This window comes from Oryza brachyantha, chromosome 6 (genome assembly GCF_000231095.2).
Source record: "Oryza brachyantha chromosome 6, ObraRS2, whole genome shotgun sequence".
Lineage (NCBI taxonomy): Eukaryota > Viridiplantae > Streptophyta > Magnoliopsida > Poales > Poaceae > Oryza > Oryza brachyantha.
This window is the reverse complement of record NC_023168.2, coordinates 6,108,661-6,123,973: the sequence shown is the minus strand read 5'-3', so window position 1 is coordinate 6,123,973 and position 15,313 is coordinate 6,108,661. Positions and strand designations below refer to the sequence as shown.

General features: G+C 38.2%; 1 protein-coding gene across 2 annotated transcripts; it reads right to left on the bottom strand.

The window, feature by feature from the left end:
• Nucleotides 1–374: 374 nt before the first annotated feature.
• Nucleotides 375–15,059, bottom strand: LOC102699416. Of its 2 annotated transcripts, XM_040524763.1 has the most exons (42): nt 14,837–15,059; nt 14,656–14,737; nt 14,331–14,408; nt 14,187–14,267; nt 13,931–14,004; nt 13,795–13,849; nt 13,637–13,685; nt 13,354–13,491; nt 13,182–13,263; nt 12,446–12,524; nt 12,231–12,274; nt 11,951–12,145; nt 11,094–11,169; nt 10,410–10,490; nt 10,215–10,295; nt 9,698–9,774; nt 9,549–9,603; nt 9,413–9,461; nt 9,137–9,274; nt 8,329–8,410; nt 8,151–8,229; nt 7,620–7,666; nt 7,324–7,538; nt 7,101–7,188; nt 6,907–7,026; nt 6,707–6,825; nt 6,530–6,602; nt 6,337–6,456; nt 5,964–6,032; nt 5,633–5,803; nt 5,490–5,537; nt 5,199–5,340; nt 4,197–4,294; nt 3,626–3,770; nt 3,447–3,532; nt 3,238–3,348; nt 2,898–2,972; nt 2,439–2,504; nt 2,114–2,302; nt 1,920–2,030; nt 1,158–1,238; nt 375–725 (listed from the first exon to the last, which is right to left on the bottom strand). In XM_040524763.1, exons 1-42 carry the CDS (start codon nt 14,945–14,947, stop codon nt 546–548), a joined length of 4,140 nt encoding a protein of 1,379 aa, XP_040380697.1. In that variant the 5' UTR covers nt 14,948–15,059; the 3' UTR covers nt 375–545. The 2 variants fall into 2 exon arrangements, with proteins under 2 accessions (XP_040380697.1, XP_040380698.1); XM_040524764.1 differs by lacking the exon at nt 1,920–2,030 and having other exon boundaries at nt 14,837–14,978.
• Between the last annotated feature and the right edge of the window lie 254 nt (nt 15,060–15,313).

Sequence of the window (15,313 nt, the reverse complement as noted above, 5' to 3'; positions counted from 1 at the left end):
AGTATTTTTATCAAAAAAAAAAAGGACAATGAGCGATAATATCAGCTGTGTAAGGTGAAGCGTTCAACGGTGGTATTTGCTGCTATAGCGGGGGCAGGGAACAAAGAAAAATTCAAAGTTTAGAGATGGATTAAAAGAACGTTCAAAAAAGAAAATGGTGCTGAATACTGTTCGCCTTTGAAGAAAGAGTTGGTTTCTAGAACAAAGATGGAACTTTATACGTTGAATAACGGTAAGCTGGCGACAATGGAATCATTTAGCACGGCAAGTAATTTCATCGACAAATTTTATTGGGTTAATTTATCTTCAATAGCCGTCGAATAGCAACTCCTGAAGTAATGTTGCAATTAAGGAGCAGTATGGGCATGATCACATGACAGAATGGCATTCATTCTGAAGCACTTAAGCCAATAACCGCGATAAATTCTTCAGATTATGAGCTAGGCTCCACGGGAATATATCAAGATGTCTTAATCCCACGGAACAATCATGCCTCAAGAATCGAGTGTTTACTGCGAGTTCATAAGTGGAGATGCAAGCTGCAATCAAGCTTTGCCAGAAGATCCGAAGAGGCGCATTTTCTCAGCCACAACAGCTTTCATTGCTTCCTTAGCAGATGCCATGACATGAATCAGGTCTTTTTCTGGTTTTTTAAGGGATTCAAGATAGCTGTTTCGGACCTCCGTGTTCACGTTGAATTTCCTCACCCCCAAAGCTATGCATTCCTGCTCCATAAATACACACGTAAGTCAAGATTAATGGCACTCGTACAACAAATTTCAACTATAACAGCTATTGCTGACATAAGCATTGAGATTGACTTGATCATAGCATAATCGTGAACTTGTCGATTCATGAACCTTAACATTGTTTAGAGCACCTAAGTTATATAAATTAACGGTATTATGTTAGGTTGACATCATTGAAGATTCATTTGTTCTCCATCGTTGATGAGTCGTAGGTTTGAATACCGTAAACATGTTGCTCACACGCACAAAGCCACAAGCTGATTAAACGAAAACATAGAAAACATGGGTGATTGATTTCCCTCGTCCACAACAAAAAAGGGTAAAAACAACTTTTGCGGGTGCCTGTAAACTCATCGAATACGACAAGCTAAAACTTCATTAATCAATCTTATTAAAGAGAGTATATACCTTTACAAGTTCATGAGGTAGTCCGGATGCTCCATGGAGAACCAAGCTAACACCTTTCTTCTTTGTCAATGCACGAAGGTCCTGTTATTATTTCAAGGAAAGATCAGAATGCGTTTTTTCTCAAGAAAATTACTGAATTAAAGTCTGGTCCAACAGTAATATAACATGCCCAGTACTATACTCAGTGACATGTTATGGCCTTGTGGGTATAATTACGGACAGTATTATATTCCATTTGTTCCCTTTCTTTCCTTCTAAATATTCCGTATATATATTTTTTAAGACCTATAGTTTTTTAGTCTTGTAAAATGTAAGGTTTTCACGTGATTTATCATAATTTCATTCAAACATTTATAAGAAAAGACATCTTCTAGACATCCTTACTGGCCTATTATTCCCAAGGTAATTTAAGAATGGGGTCACATTTTAACATCTCTATTCTTGGTTTTATAATCACCTTAGTGTCCACTCAAAGTAAACATTATTTTTGGAAATAGAGGGAGTTCTATAAAAATACTTCTAATCATCTATTGCAGGCTACAACATTATATTCAGCACTCAGCAGCCCGCTATTATTTTTGCCAGTAATGTCATAAACTTCTGGGCTCAACAGTCAACACATGCCAGTGAGTGCAAAAACAAGGGATTGGGTAAAAAAAATCAGCAGCAGATGATGAATAATTTTTACTAACGTATTCAGCCCGATAATAGTTTCTCCATTAAATATTTCATGTTTCCTAAAACCCCTCACATTTGTCTGACCTCTAGCAAGTCAAATCTGAGGTTTGGTCCGCTGGGGGGATACTTTCCATGAACATTTCCAATGCATACAGCTAGAGAATCAATACCAGTTTCATCAATGAATTCCCCAGCCTGAAAATATGTACCATAATATAAAATATTACACAAGTATAAAAAATATAATCCAATGGTATGGATATTTCATGGGAAATAACCTGAGCAACATCAGTAAATCTTGCTTTGTATTCTTCGACTGTCAAACCATCTTCAGTGCCGGAGAGTCTCCCCAGTTCAGCTTCTACAAGCATGCCTTTTGAGTGAGCCAAGGAAGATATGCTCCTTGTGTATAAAATGTTCTTTCCTAAAGGTAGATGGGATCCATCCACCATGACTGAATCAAAACCCTGAAAATTTAAGTGCCAGCGGAAAGAGTTAGAAATAAAACTTTTAGAACAAATGAGAACCCAAGATTGAGATAGAATCAGTCGTCAACTGCCATTAGGAGAAAAGATAACACAGGGAAATTTGGTACATGCATACCATCTCAAGAGCTTGAAGTAAATCAGACTTGGAAGTTCCATGGTCATAATGAACGGTGATAGGTACCTGCAATGAGACAATCACATAATGTTATATGCAGAGGATGTAAAACAAGATAATTCCTATCTTGTTTACTAAGGAAGTAGAGTGGGAAGCGATGACACATAGGCTCAGGAGAGGAATTAGAAGGGACAATAGGAGTTGGGGGGTTTGTTTTCAAGTTAAGAATCCATGTCTACTCGATCAAGTCAAGTAAACCTATAGGATGGCACATGATGACATGAATTGGTATCTTTCGGATCAAGCAAGCAGAATCACACTGTTCTCTCTCAGTTATTCCATCGTGCAAGTATCCATAACTCTCTTAGTCTCTTATCCCCGCAACACAAAACAAAAAAACACAAAACAACAACAACATCCAAATAACCACAACCATGAAAATTCTCAGGTGTAGCTTACGCTAGCATGTTCTGCAGCAGCAATGCAACATGAGACCAGTGGAACTCCACCTTGCTTCAGGGCACTGGGATGGACCTAAATAACAACCACAATAACCATATGATCAGAAATCAAGGGGGCAAATAGATATGAAATTATATATAAAAGATTGCAGTTGTCACATGATAAATCGTGCCAACTGTTCTTTGATGCTATCTGAATCACATGATAACTCGTCCCTGTTGCTGAATTTTCATTGCAATGATTCAGATAGCATCAAAGGGCAGTTGGCATGATTTATCATGTGATTTACACCACTCAATCCATAAAGATCAGCATGTAACATTACAGCATCACTAACCTGCAGAATAGCAGGACTTTTTTCAGCTTCGGCAGCTGAAACAACAGCATCAATTCCCTCAAGGTTATATACATTGAAAGCACCTATGGCATAACCACCATTTTCCGCATTCTTCATAGTAAGGGAAATAATTAATGATAATTTAAGGCAAGAACAATTATGTGTAGGTTAGCCTTAGCAAAAAGTTCAAATGGAGGAGAAAATCTTACAATGAGAAGTTCTTTTGCAGAACTTCTAGAAGGGCAAACCCAATTCTGGACCACTTTTGCAAGAGCACTGTTATCACCAACGTTACCTGTTTTTAAGGGAGTTGCAAGACAGTTTATTTATTATTAAAGTCAAATTATCTATATCAATAGATATGGAAACCCACAAAAATGTTTATTACCAGGAAAAACAATGTATGGGACACCAGGATGTCTACTCTCAGGACCAAGCTGCCACAAAGGGACACCAGCTAAAGCTTGTCCAATTACTTTGGCACGCTGAGCTTCCAAAGCCTTTGTAGCAAGATCAGATGAAGTGATTCCTCCCTGTATAAATGACGTTGGAAACAATAGATTTCGGAAACCAATTTTAAGGCCAACTTGTGGGCTGTCATTTGTTTGCGCTACCTAACACATTAGCACTCACGCACATTTTGTTTTGTTCTGAACTATTTAGGTGTGACAACATCCCATATTTCATAAAATATTTAATTGTGAAAAACTAAAGCACAGAATCACATTAGAATTCAAAATTCCAAAATAGCAAATTTACAGTTTTGTAATTAGCTATCTTTATGCATATCAAAAGCATGTTTTAATGAACCAAGGGACAAACTGACAGCTCACAAGCACTACCTCTGTCCCAAAATATAAGGGATTTTGGCTATGTATCTGTGCATGTCTAGAGACATGGCCAAAATCCCTTGTATATTGGGATGGAGGTAACAAAAAATATGGCTGTTTAATGGTTACCTTTGCAAGAATATAGCGGGGTCGACTATCAATCCCTCTCATAATCTCCACTAGTGCTGAGCTCACTTTGTAATTAATTTCCAAGCTTTCTTCAGGAGCTGAATCATAACAAGTACAATCTTCTTAGAAGATCAAACTATTTTACGAAAAATATATAGAAGAACAAAACATATTGTTTTCTTTTGGCATAAAAACAACTGTTGTCAGATAACAGTAACACACCATGCATTGTTATTGCTTAAAAGAAGAGAAAATGAAGCGTTCTCATAAGTAATATTTTTAAGAAGATGAGTTAGATGCTTCATTGAGCCTCCAGGGATATCAAAATTAAAAATCTCGGGAGTAAACATGTTCTGAAAATCTGAGCTGTACATTTATACTCCAGCATAGAAATTTTTCAGGAAAAATGGTTAAGCTTTTGGTCACTACTAAAGGTTATATGCAAAGGTTGCAAATAATAGATGTTCATTTCAAACAATAAATCTAGTGTCATAAGCTTGTTTCTTGTATAGGTGGATGATAAGCAGCATTTTTGGATTATCCATCTCCCTTAATTGACAAATTTCAGTCTGTCTTCTGGTACAACACAAAAAAAGAACCAATAATGGAGCTGATCAGTACAAATATCTGCAGCTGCGGTGTTGCTGCTTTGTCATGCCTGCTGCAGCCACAGCTGCCTGGCTGACTGCATAGTGCAGCTGCGTCATCACTTCCGATCACATCAAATAAAGTATCTTCAACAGACTATTGGGAGAACATGATAGTATTCTTGGATCTTACGTGCTCATCTTAATAATCAATCCTCTACTACACTGCACACTTTGCTCACAAAATTTGCTAATGGATGTGTCTCAAGGCATTAGCTGCGTCAAGATTTGACTCAGCATTTCAATTTTGAATAAAACATCTTCGATTGGGACTTGACTTTCCTGTCATTACTAATTATATTTATTAACAAACAAACAAGGTAACTATAAATAGGATGATGAAAAAGGTGCTAACTTTTTCCTGTGATGAGTTGGCGGCTGGTGACAACTAGAGTGTCTTTCCTGGATTGTATATAAGCATTTCCCAATTCAATAACTCGAGTAATTTCATGGTCTCTATCCTCAGCTGATTTCATTGAAATCATCTCAACAGATACCTACAATGAGTTAGGAGGAAAAAAGGAACTAATTATCTCAAATGACATGATCCAAACTTTATAATAGCATATGTAAATAAATTGTATTTCATCCAAGTATATGCATAGAATGTTCCATGCTTAAGCCAGATGAAGTTAATTCAAATTACCTCTATTATTCGGAGAGATTCCTCACACTGTGACCTAAGCTCATCAACCTGACAAATTCAAAAGATATATATGAGAATAAGGTAACTGTGGGAGAGGGAGAGAGAGAGAGAGAGAAAGAAAGGAGAGAAAACCAAGTGTTCACCTGCTTTGTCGTTTTTGGCACATAAGAGCCAACAACAATGAGGCCTCCAGTTAAAGCTCTTTTTACACCAAGGTCAGCTGGACAAATAGGTGGCTTTGGCTTTATTCCAATTCTAGCACTCACAAAACTTGCAGCTGTCCGGCACAAAAATCTCTTTCCTTTCAATTCAGCCTATCAAATTAACATAGAGAAGAACAAAAACAAATCAATTCCTACTGAAATCACTTTCCTTTCAATTCCTGCTTGAATAAGACACCATATTACTTGATAGGAAATTTTTACTATGAACAAATCATTCCTACTGAAATATAGCAAGAGCAACATAACATGCCTGGATCATTCCAGCAGAAAACACAGCCATGTCCCTCTCACTAGCAGCATTGACAATACATACAGAACCCTGCAAACAAAGAAATTGCATGTCAGAAAACCGAAAAAGAAAATTAAAAAAGAGAAGTCATCAGAACTATAAACTTGTGATTTAAAAGAATTATCTGGTTGAATTTGACGATAGAGCTCAAGAGTTTTTTGAACACCTGTGATATATTTATTGGTAACTTATTATCCTTATTTAGCTTATTTGTCGGCATGAGTGCATTAATTAAATGAGGGTACCCAAGGCCCCATAAAACGTAGACAATAACTTTCTGGCAAAAAATCACTGCAATGTAACTTTTTGTATGGAATGTGTATATTACAAATACCTTCTCCAGGCTGCAGAGATGCTGGAAGACTGCATTTGGTCCCTCTTTACGGAGGAGATTAATGGAAATTGTTGAAACTTGATTCTCGGAAATCCGTCCTTTAGTCTTCTCTTCAACCCACTGTACATTCAATTACAAAGAAAAGCTCTAAGATCCTTGATCCTCTTGATCAGACACACATCCAAAATAATACCTGTCTGAGATTGGAAGATTTATAGCCAAAAACTGCATCCTTTGCAAACTCAGTCTCACCAGCAGGAATTAGTCTGTTACATAATATATTGGACTATCAAGTATCAACCTTACGTCCCAAAGTACTTCTATAAAAAAAAACTTAAATAGATTGGATACCGAGTCAATCATAGGTTACCTGTTAGAATCTGCAACATAGTGAATGTCATCAATAGTGTAGCGGCCACCTTGAAGGAAAAATGGGCATATTATCCAAGCATCCATCTCACCTAACACTGAAACCACTGCATCAGCTTCCTGGAAGGTAGAAGAGATAAGGCATGATCAAGAAATGAAATGGAAAACTAAAAAGAAAACTGGATAACTTCAGATATTAACCTCTGGGAAGTGGCCACGTAAAGTGGAATCCCCTCTCAACACCACTGTAAAACTAACACCAGGGACAGACTTAGCTGCAGCTTCAAGATTCCTGCAGATCTCTTTTACTAACAGTGTAGCCTATTAAAGTGAGAGAGTTAAAAAAGCCTAGAAAGTACAAATATAAATAACTATTTAAGACTGCACTTCCATACCTTATCAGCAGTCATTGAACGGGAGTTTGTCAAAATAAAAAAGCAAGCTGGTAGCTTTTGAAACTGTTCTGCGAGGGCTTCAATAGGCCTGCAGTTCAATTTCCAAGTGAGGCTTATGGTACTATGGGTTCACAGAAAATTTACAGAAGTAAACAAAGCATCAATCCATTCAGTTAATACTTTATCATAAGCTTAAAAAACATCACCCAATTATTTGTTTTACCATTCAGTTAAAACTTCTATATCATGAACTGTCTGAGTTCCAGTTGGATCATCATCCAAAACTACAAGAACTTTTTTGCTATTATGAGATGAAGATGAAACAAGATCATCTATAGGATCTTCTGGCCATTCAGCAGGAAGAGAGCTCAGGAGATCTTCTTTGTTAAGCATGGGAGGCCTCCCTTCTACTTCTACTCCAGTTAATGTCTCATAAACCTGAAGGTACGGACAATTGATAGATGATTTTGTTTTGGTGATCTAGTCCAATGAATACTGTCTAAAGATAGGGAGACTCACCTTCACAACAGCAGCATCATCAAGTCGACCCCATCCAGAAGCAGAACCTATTGGAAATACATGTCAATGAAACAGTAGATATTATGTTTTAAAACAGTCGTTATTAGAAGTCGAAGTGCAGAATTTTGCCAGCATCCAAAAGTTGTCGGCTCTATAAATACTTTTTGCAGTGGAGAGTATGTGTTCCTTTATACATTAACAAATCTACTCCCTCCGTTACAAAATATTAGTATTGATTTGAAACCTGTTCCACAATATAAGCATTTCTAGCACTATTGACAATCCTACTTGTCACAGCAATCACTTCCATTCAAAATTCTTCCCATTTTATCCCCACCTATCCTCCCACCTCCATTCTTTCCATTTATCAAGGGGCACTATAGTCTTTTCCCTTCAACCTTAATCCTTGCTAAACAACCTAGATTTGCTTATATTTTGGAATGGAGATAGTATTTGATAAGGAAACTCCCCTACTGTTCTCCCCAAGGAACATAGAATAAAAGAGCCGTTTGTTCTGTTACAGGAAATGACCTGAAAGAAACAGTTGATGAGCAATACTAGACACATGCAGTGGGATCCTTGCGTTGGAGCTTTCATGAGATACTATACCCTGGAAATAGACAAGATACAGGAGTTAGATTTTCTCATTATGATTATTCATAATGGCTTATAGCATCGAAAAGTTGGTGAATAGTTCTGTTATCTATACAAGATCCTTGACAAATATGTCCACTGCAGAATAAGGTGTATAATCATTATCGAGCATGTGTGGCACACGATTTCCAAACATCCTGCAATATGAAAATTGATTGTGTCAGTTGTCTTATTACCAGCCACTTTAACTCATTGCAAAGCATAGAAATTATAAAGGGATTCCATGAGATGCTTGAAATATGAGTCTAAAGGGAGCTGATAATTAGCAAAAGCTAGACGTAATTGAGTTTTTTCCTGTCCTTGGGAGTTATATGTCCCTTGTAGTGTCAATCCTCTTAGTAGAGGCATATACCTCCTGATTAACACCAAAAATACCTCTACCTCCCATGAACTGGAGAGAAACTATGTATTCAAATTAGTCAGTTTTTAACTCAACAACCATATACTAGTACATGGGTAGTAGCATGTGTGTGCCAATGTGTCAAGAAGACAGGACAAGGGTACTGGAATCATGATGAAGAAATTAGCGAGTGGATAAAGAACAATAAAAAGAGATAGCTTATTTCTTGCATGCCCAAAAGACTAAATCATTCCATCCTTGGCTCTGGGCAGTTTGATCCCCCTAGTACTCCACTTGGTCTCCTTTTAATTAACTGAAAAGCTTAATTTATGTCATCTTATGTTGCCCAGATCTCTTTCTAGAGGCCTAATTAAACTTTCAAATTTCAAGATAAATGCCGACTGAACTTATACTCTATCACTCTTAGGACTCTCCTTGTGCCATCTTCTGTCCATAATAGCACATCTGCAGAATCGAGAAGCAAGTGTGGTCGAAATGAGGGGAGATAAACAATGGAACATACCATGAATAACCTCTTGCATGTTGAATAATTTCAAAAAGTCTTCTTGTCCTCAAATTTAATCGAGCACCAAATGCCATTGCTTCAGCTGCTGAGGCTATATGAACCCCAGCAAGTAGTTGGTTTACCATCTTAACAGAACTGGAAACAAGAGCAGAAGAAATATCCTGATAAGGAAAATAGCTCAATAGGCAGATTGATTCATGTGTAGATGCACTACCAAATATCATGTAAACATTCACAATCAGGCAAAGCAAATAGACATAATATGTGTATCACCTTGCTGCTCCACATCCTCCTTTGATGATATAAAGCTTCTCACTTAGTGCTGTTACATAGAATATACTATGATCATGCACCAATTTCCACATGTGTCTTCAAACAAAAGAGGTGTTAAGATATTCTACTTTAGTACCTGAGAGAACGCTACCAGTACAATGCAGAGCTTCATCTGTTCCTGAAGCAATTATCTGTTGAAAATATGATTCTTATATGATGAAGGATACAACATAACTATGATAAAAAAATTGATGCATATAAATAATTATGTGCTGGCAATCATACTGTTAATGTCCCCTCTGCTGCCCTTTTGACACCACCAGACACTGGAGCATCAACTAACTTTATGTCTCGGCATTCAGCTGCATCAAAGTAGTTAATGATGCCAAATTTATTTTAATCACACAAGTCAGTATGCAACATTGTCAGAATATGTGCAAGTTAACATCAATTCTATAACAATGGACATGGACACTAATACAGGATGTGGCCACTTTGCCACCACTGAGTCACTGCAACTTATGGTTTAAAAGGTTACAAGAAAGTTGCTTCTTTTATACATAAATATTAATTGTAGAACTAAAGGAATCAGCTGCCATTCAAAATCAGAATGAGTTAAGAGATTTATGTGAGTAGGTGTTAATATTTGGAAAGCAATGTAACTGATTGTAGTAAAATAAGACCAAACAATTATATATTTACAGAAATATAGCCATCATTACTAATTCCATGATTCAAATCTATCAGAAAAAAAGGAATAAAAGGTCTATTTTAGGGAAAATGGAACTAGGTAAGCTCCTACCTTCTAATCTTTCCTTGAGTTTAATCACAAATCCAGGAGAAACTGTTGAAGATAGAATGATGGATGCTCCAGCTGCCATTACTGAAAAGCAAAGGTGTTCACATATAACTGGAGTTCACCAAAATAGTAGACCTAACTAACAGGCACACACTTCTATAAAAACTAGACAGAAGCGGTTAATTCTCTAGGGATTACCTGATACAGCACCAGCATTTCCATATAGAACACTTTCAGCTTGAATTTCATTTGCGACCATGATGACAAGTATTTCCACATCTGAAATCACCTTGTAGTTAATATTTCAGGCGTGCTATCTCTATAAATACTTCAACATGGTATAGCTCTTACGTAATAACTAGTTAGCTCAACATTTTGTACATAGTACATCATCAGCAACAGCAATTGACAAGTGATAACTACTTCGCTCAACAGTTTGTACATAACATCCGTGTTAAGTAATAAATAATTACACATTCACAATAAACTATTAAAAAAATAGTTCTCAAGAAGATTTAAAAGTTTAAGTTGATTTCCTGTGGTAAGAAAATCATTCAGAGATACATTACATTATTAAAACAGGGAAAAATAATCCACTCCATTCACTCTCAAGGTAGAAATTACCACATTAATGAGTAAAAAAGAGAAAACAAACATTGATCCTGATGGGTGTAGTGTACACTGACAACTATAATTATATTGAAATTTAGCTACATTGTATTATAAACAAAAAATTAAGACTTGTATAGCGAAACATATGTTTTTCCAAATGGACTTCGACGATTGTGAGGTATATTTTTAGCTGACTATAATTCTATAGTTAATCAAATGCTATCTAATGGTTGTGAGAACTTTACTCTGTCACAGAAGGTTGCAAGGTACCTTTTGATACTTCCTCGGGGGAATGTTTAGTCAATCCACCTAAATCAGTAAACCTGGCCAGTGTTGGCTTGTAGACCTAATGAAGAGAAAATATTCATGTACGGAAAACCAAATAAAGAACAAATTTTATGAAAAATATAGTTTGCAGCGTTGCCATATCCGTTACTATAAATGTATAAAATGGTGAAAAGGGTAAGTAGGTTGTTCGATTTTCTCGTATCCAGGAATAAAATAATAATATCATCAATAAACTATAGAAAGAAATAGAATTTCACAAACTATCTGCATGTCATTCAGATCATTGGTGTCATGTGCACCAAGCACATGAAATGTCTAATGAGTTAATACTTAATAGTCCCATGTTAGTGTGGCACATGAGCAACGGAACTTGGAGGCTTATCTTTACCTCATATGGGTCCCAGTAATTGCTTTGGAATCAAAAAAATTGGAATTCTATTCCAAGGGTGGGGCTGTTTCGGAAGATTTTCTATACTGCAGTTCGCAGAATTTTTTTTCTTGAAAATGCAAGAGAATTATTTTTCATTTCATTAAGGGGAAGAAAAAAATGCAAAAAGATACAAGGTAGGAGAGACAAAAACTCTCCTACCAGCTACCGCAAGACACCCATCCTCACTCCACACAAATCAGCCAGACTAGCTGCCTAGGTTTGTCAAACCACTAAACATCTTTTGAAGGGTAGATGCTCTCGCTAAACACCAAAGGTTACCCTCAATCCCTACTACCTGCAAGACCGTCACAACACTTGGACTGGTATTATTGAAAACACAGTCATTGCGATGCTTCCGAGTCATCGCAGAAAATTGAACGACCAATATGCAATTGGAAAGAATTCTTACATCATAAGCAATAACAGAGAAACCTGATTTTAGCAAATGAGATGCCATTCCAAAGCCCATAGCCCCCAGACCAATAAAGCCGATAGTTTTTGCTGTTTTACATGCCATAACAAGCTGGTCAGCCAATTTGCTTGCATCATAGATTTGTTGACTGGCTGCATCTATGATGTTTACTCCAAATGACTGTTCCCAAACCTGCAAATGAAGTTTTATAATATATTTGCAAAACTGAAGCATCTATAATCAACATAAAAAAAGAAGATGATATTCACATTCACACCTTCAATGGTGAGACTAATGCATCTCCGTTTGCTGATGAACAACCTGAAATTCAAGAACAGAGAAATGCATATGAATGAAAAAGCATATGCAAAGAATGTAGGGACCAAGTCTCTTAATTCAAAAGCATAGATGACTTTGAACTAGCATTTGCGATCAAATGTCTGTTAGGAGACTTGAAATTTGGTTCAATGCAAAGGAGCTTTAAGATCATACCATGTATTAATTGTTGGTAAGCAACAGCTAGAAGTGGCAAAGGGAATGTTACTGCTTTAGCCATATCCATCACATAGCCCTATAATTTTCAAGAGTGAAAAAAATAATAACTCAGAAGCAGAAGCAGAAGCATTCAGCCATGCCGTAGATTAAGTCCTTTTACATTTCCTACATCAGATCAACACTTAAGTAAAATATATATAAAAAATCGACCGGCGGGTTTAAGAAGGCCTATGGCATTCAACCAAGTCAAGAAAAATCCAGGTTACTTAGAATAATTAAGATCCTGGCAACATACACATGACTAAAGTAAACTGCTTACCACAGGGAACACAACAAAATTTACAACTTCTCAAGCTACTTATTTTACTAAAAGTAGTAAGATACTTGTTTGTGTATTTTAAGGACCAGTAAGATGAAACTCATCCCATGGACCCCCTCCCCTGTTCTATATCACATCGATATATTTGCCCCTGGCCCCTGCCACCATCTCATATATCTAACCTCCTCTCCAATACATCTCCTCCTATTGGTTCTAGAGAAGAAAAAAAAAGGGTTACAGTGAACTTCTGAGGAATGGTATGTGCATGTTGGACGTGAAAATCTTTCACCAGGGTGAATTGATTGTCTGACCAGAAAAATTGTCCCAGGGTCAATGTTTGCACTATAAGTATTAAGGAATGAATGATACTACACTATATGACGGTGTAATTATTCCTGACATAGAGGAGCTTACTGCATTTGTCTTGGATGACTTTAGAGGATCAATAAGCAAATAATCCCCTCTCAAAAGTTTCGGTACAATCTCCACGAATATTCTGTAGCATAATAAAGTAAAATCTCGAAATAAATACATATAAGATGAATTATTTAGATACAATAAGAAACAATTCAATAACTCTTATAACCTTGAGCTTCCAGCAGCATTTGATATTATGTCATAGATAATTGATGGATGAATCCCAGCTCGAACACCAAGAAACATTGCTTCAATAGATGCTATAAAATGAATGCTCTCCAGCAAATCATTAACCAGTTTAATTTTGCTGTAGAAATAAGTGGTTTGCAGTTAAAAAAGCAATGGGTAACAGGTCAGTTAATGGGGTATGGTACATAAATTGGAAAGGAGAACAATGCTCAGTGGATAGTATATGTTATCATATAATCACCACTCTGAGAGAAGACAGCAACCTGCTACTGCCAAATTCACCTTCGACAAAATAAACTGCTGTATCAAGACCTAAAAATATCACCATGTAGCCTAGAATCAGCATCATTGCACCACCACAACATCAAAAGACATAGGAAAAGAAAATGTTGGGAAAATGGGCACACATATTTGGAATTACCAGAGAAGAATTGCCTGGTTCTTTCTGTTACATCATGTCTCCCAGATGCAACAACCTGATATAAAAGATAAAATATTGGCAAAAAATAAAACACGAGAATGGACATTTGAGATTCTCATTTTGCCACGTCACTTACAACAATCTTTTGCTTCAATTCATCAGATAAACCAGGAAAAATGTATCCATCAAGGGGGGCATTCTTCTTCTCATCTGCAGGATAAGTTAGGCCAGATTAACTAGTATTATGGCTATTGTCACAGTTGCTCATCACAAAGATCAGTACTCTCTCTTTGCTGTAATGGAATAAAAGTAACCATTACCCAGTAGACATCAAACAGGTTTTTCCCAGGAAAACTCTTCTGTTAATTTATTATGAAATTAGCAATGCCTACCTGCAAGCTTCTGTTTCAACTTATCCAGATGACTAGGTAACAGCGTTGATCGTATCAATATGACAGAACCCGAGCACAATCCTGCACAATATAAGTTGAATGAAGAAGTCAAATGCAACTTTAACAATGACAAGAGTGGCATACCTTTCACTATCCCCTCAGGTCCGAAGAACAGCTCATCAACCCCATCCGTGTCACTCAGCACAATAACTAGCTCAGCATCTGCGAGTACCAAGATATTGCAATCGATCAGGTAGAGGCTGCAGAAATGTGACCGTGCTCGCTCCACGGGAGCACGGCATTCCAACAAGCGCCTCCCGAGCAAGCTTGAAGCAATTCAACAAACACCACCAACACAAACTGGCACGCAAACAAACTGCTACACATCACGAGGAGGCCATCCCCCTAATCGGATCGGGACTGGGCCAGTAGTACAGTCCAGCAGCTCTGCTCGAGTCGAGAGGCTCACCTCGCGCGGCTTCCGCGGGGCTCGCGCACGGGACGCCACCCAGCTCCGCGAGCGCCCTCGCCGTCGTCGCCGATCCATCATCCTGTGTCCAATCACGCACACACAGGCCCCAACCCCTCACGTCAGTGCAACTGGCATGAACCTCCGACGAAGAAGCGAGGAGGCCAACCCGGGAACCAACCTCGGGAGCGACGAAGCAGCGGACGACGGCCCCGGACCGGATGAAGGACCCGGCGAGGGAGACGCCCAGCTCGTCGGCGCCGACGAAGGACACGACCTTCGCGGACGACATCGCTCCAGTGCGGTTCCCGGCGCTCACCGGCGGCGGCGACGGCGACAGCCGGAAGCAGAGCGGAAGCGGTGGAGGGGGGGAGAGTGAGGAAGAGAAGTGGCGCACGCCCGCGGATGCCACTGTGTTGGTTGGACTCTCACGCAACCACCTCGTGTCACTGGCCGTGCGGGCCCCGCAGGCGGTGGTCCCACGTGGCAGTCGGCAGCCTGCGGCGGCAAGCGGCAGGCAAAAAGAAAAGGAAACCTTAGCGAGATAAGCGGAGAGCTGACGTGGCGATCAGGATCAGGAGAAGACAAAATCTCTCCTCTCTTGCTCTTGTCCTCTGCGGTGTGGCTCTCGTGGAGTTTCCGCTGTTTATAGAATCTG

Bases quoted from the DNA above. Each gene is read 5' to 3' on its own strand.
- LOC102699416 (XM_040524763.1), bottom strand. From the start codon at position 14,947: ATGTCGTCCGCGAAGGTCGTGTCCTTCGTCGGCGCCGACGAGCTGGGC. The intron at 13,264-13,353 runs GTTATAAGAGTT...ATTATGCTACAG, and splicing joins AATGCTGCTGGAAGCTCAAG to AATATTCGTGGAGATTGTAC. The intron at 2,505-2,897 runs GTAAGCTACACC...GTCTCATTGCAG, and splicing joins CTGCTGCAGAACATGCTAGC to GTACCTATCACCGTTCATTA.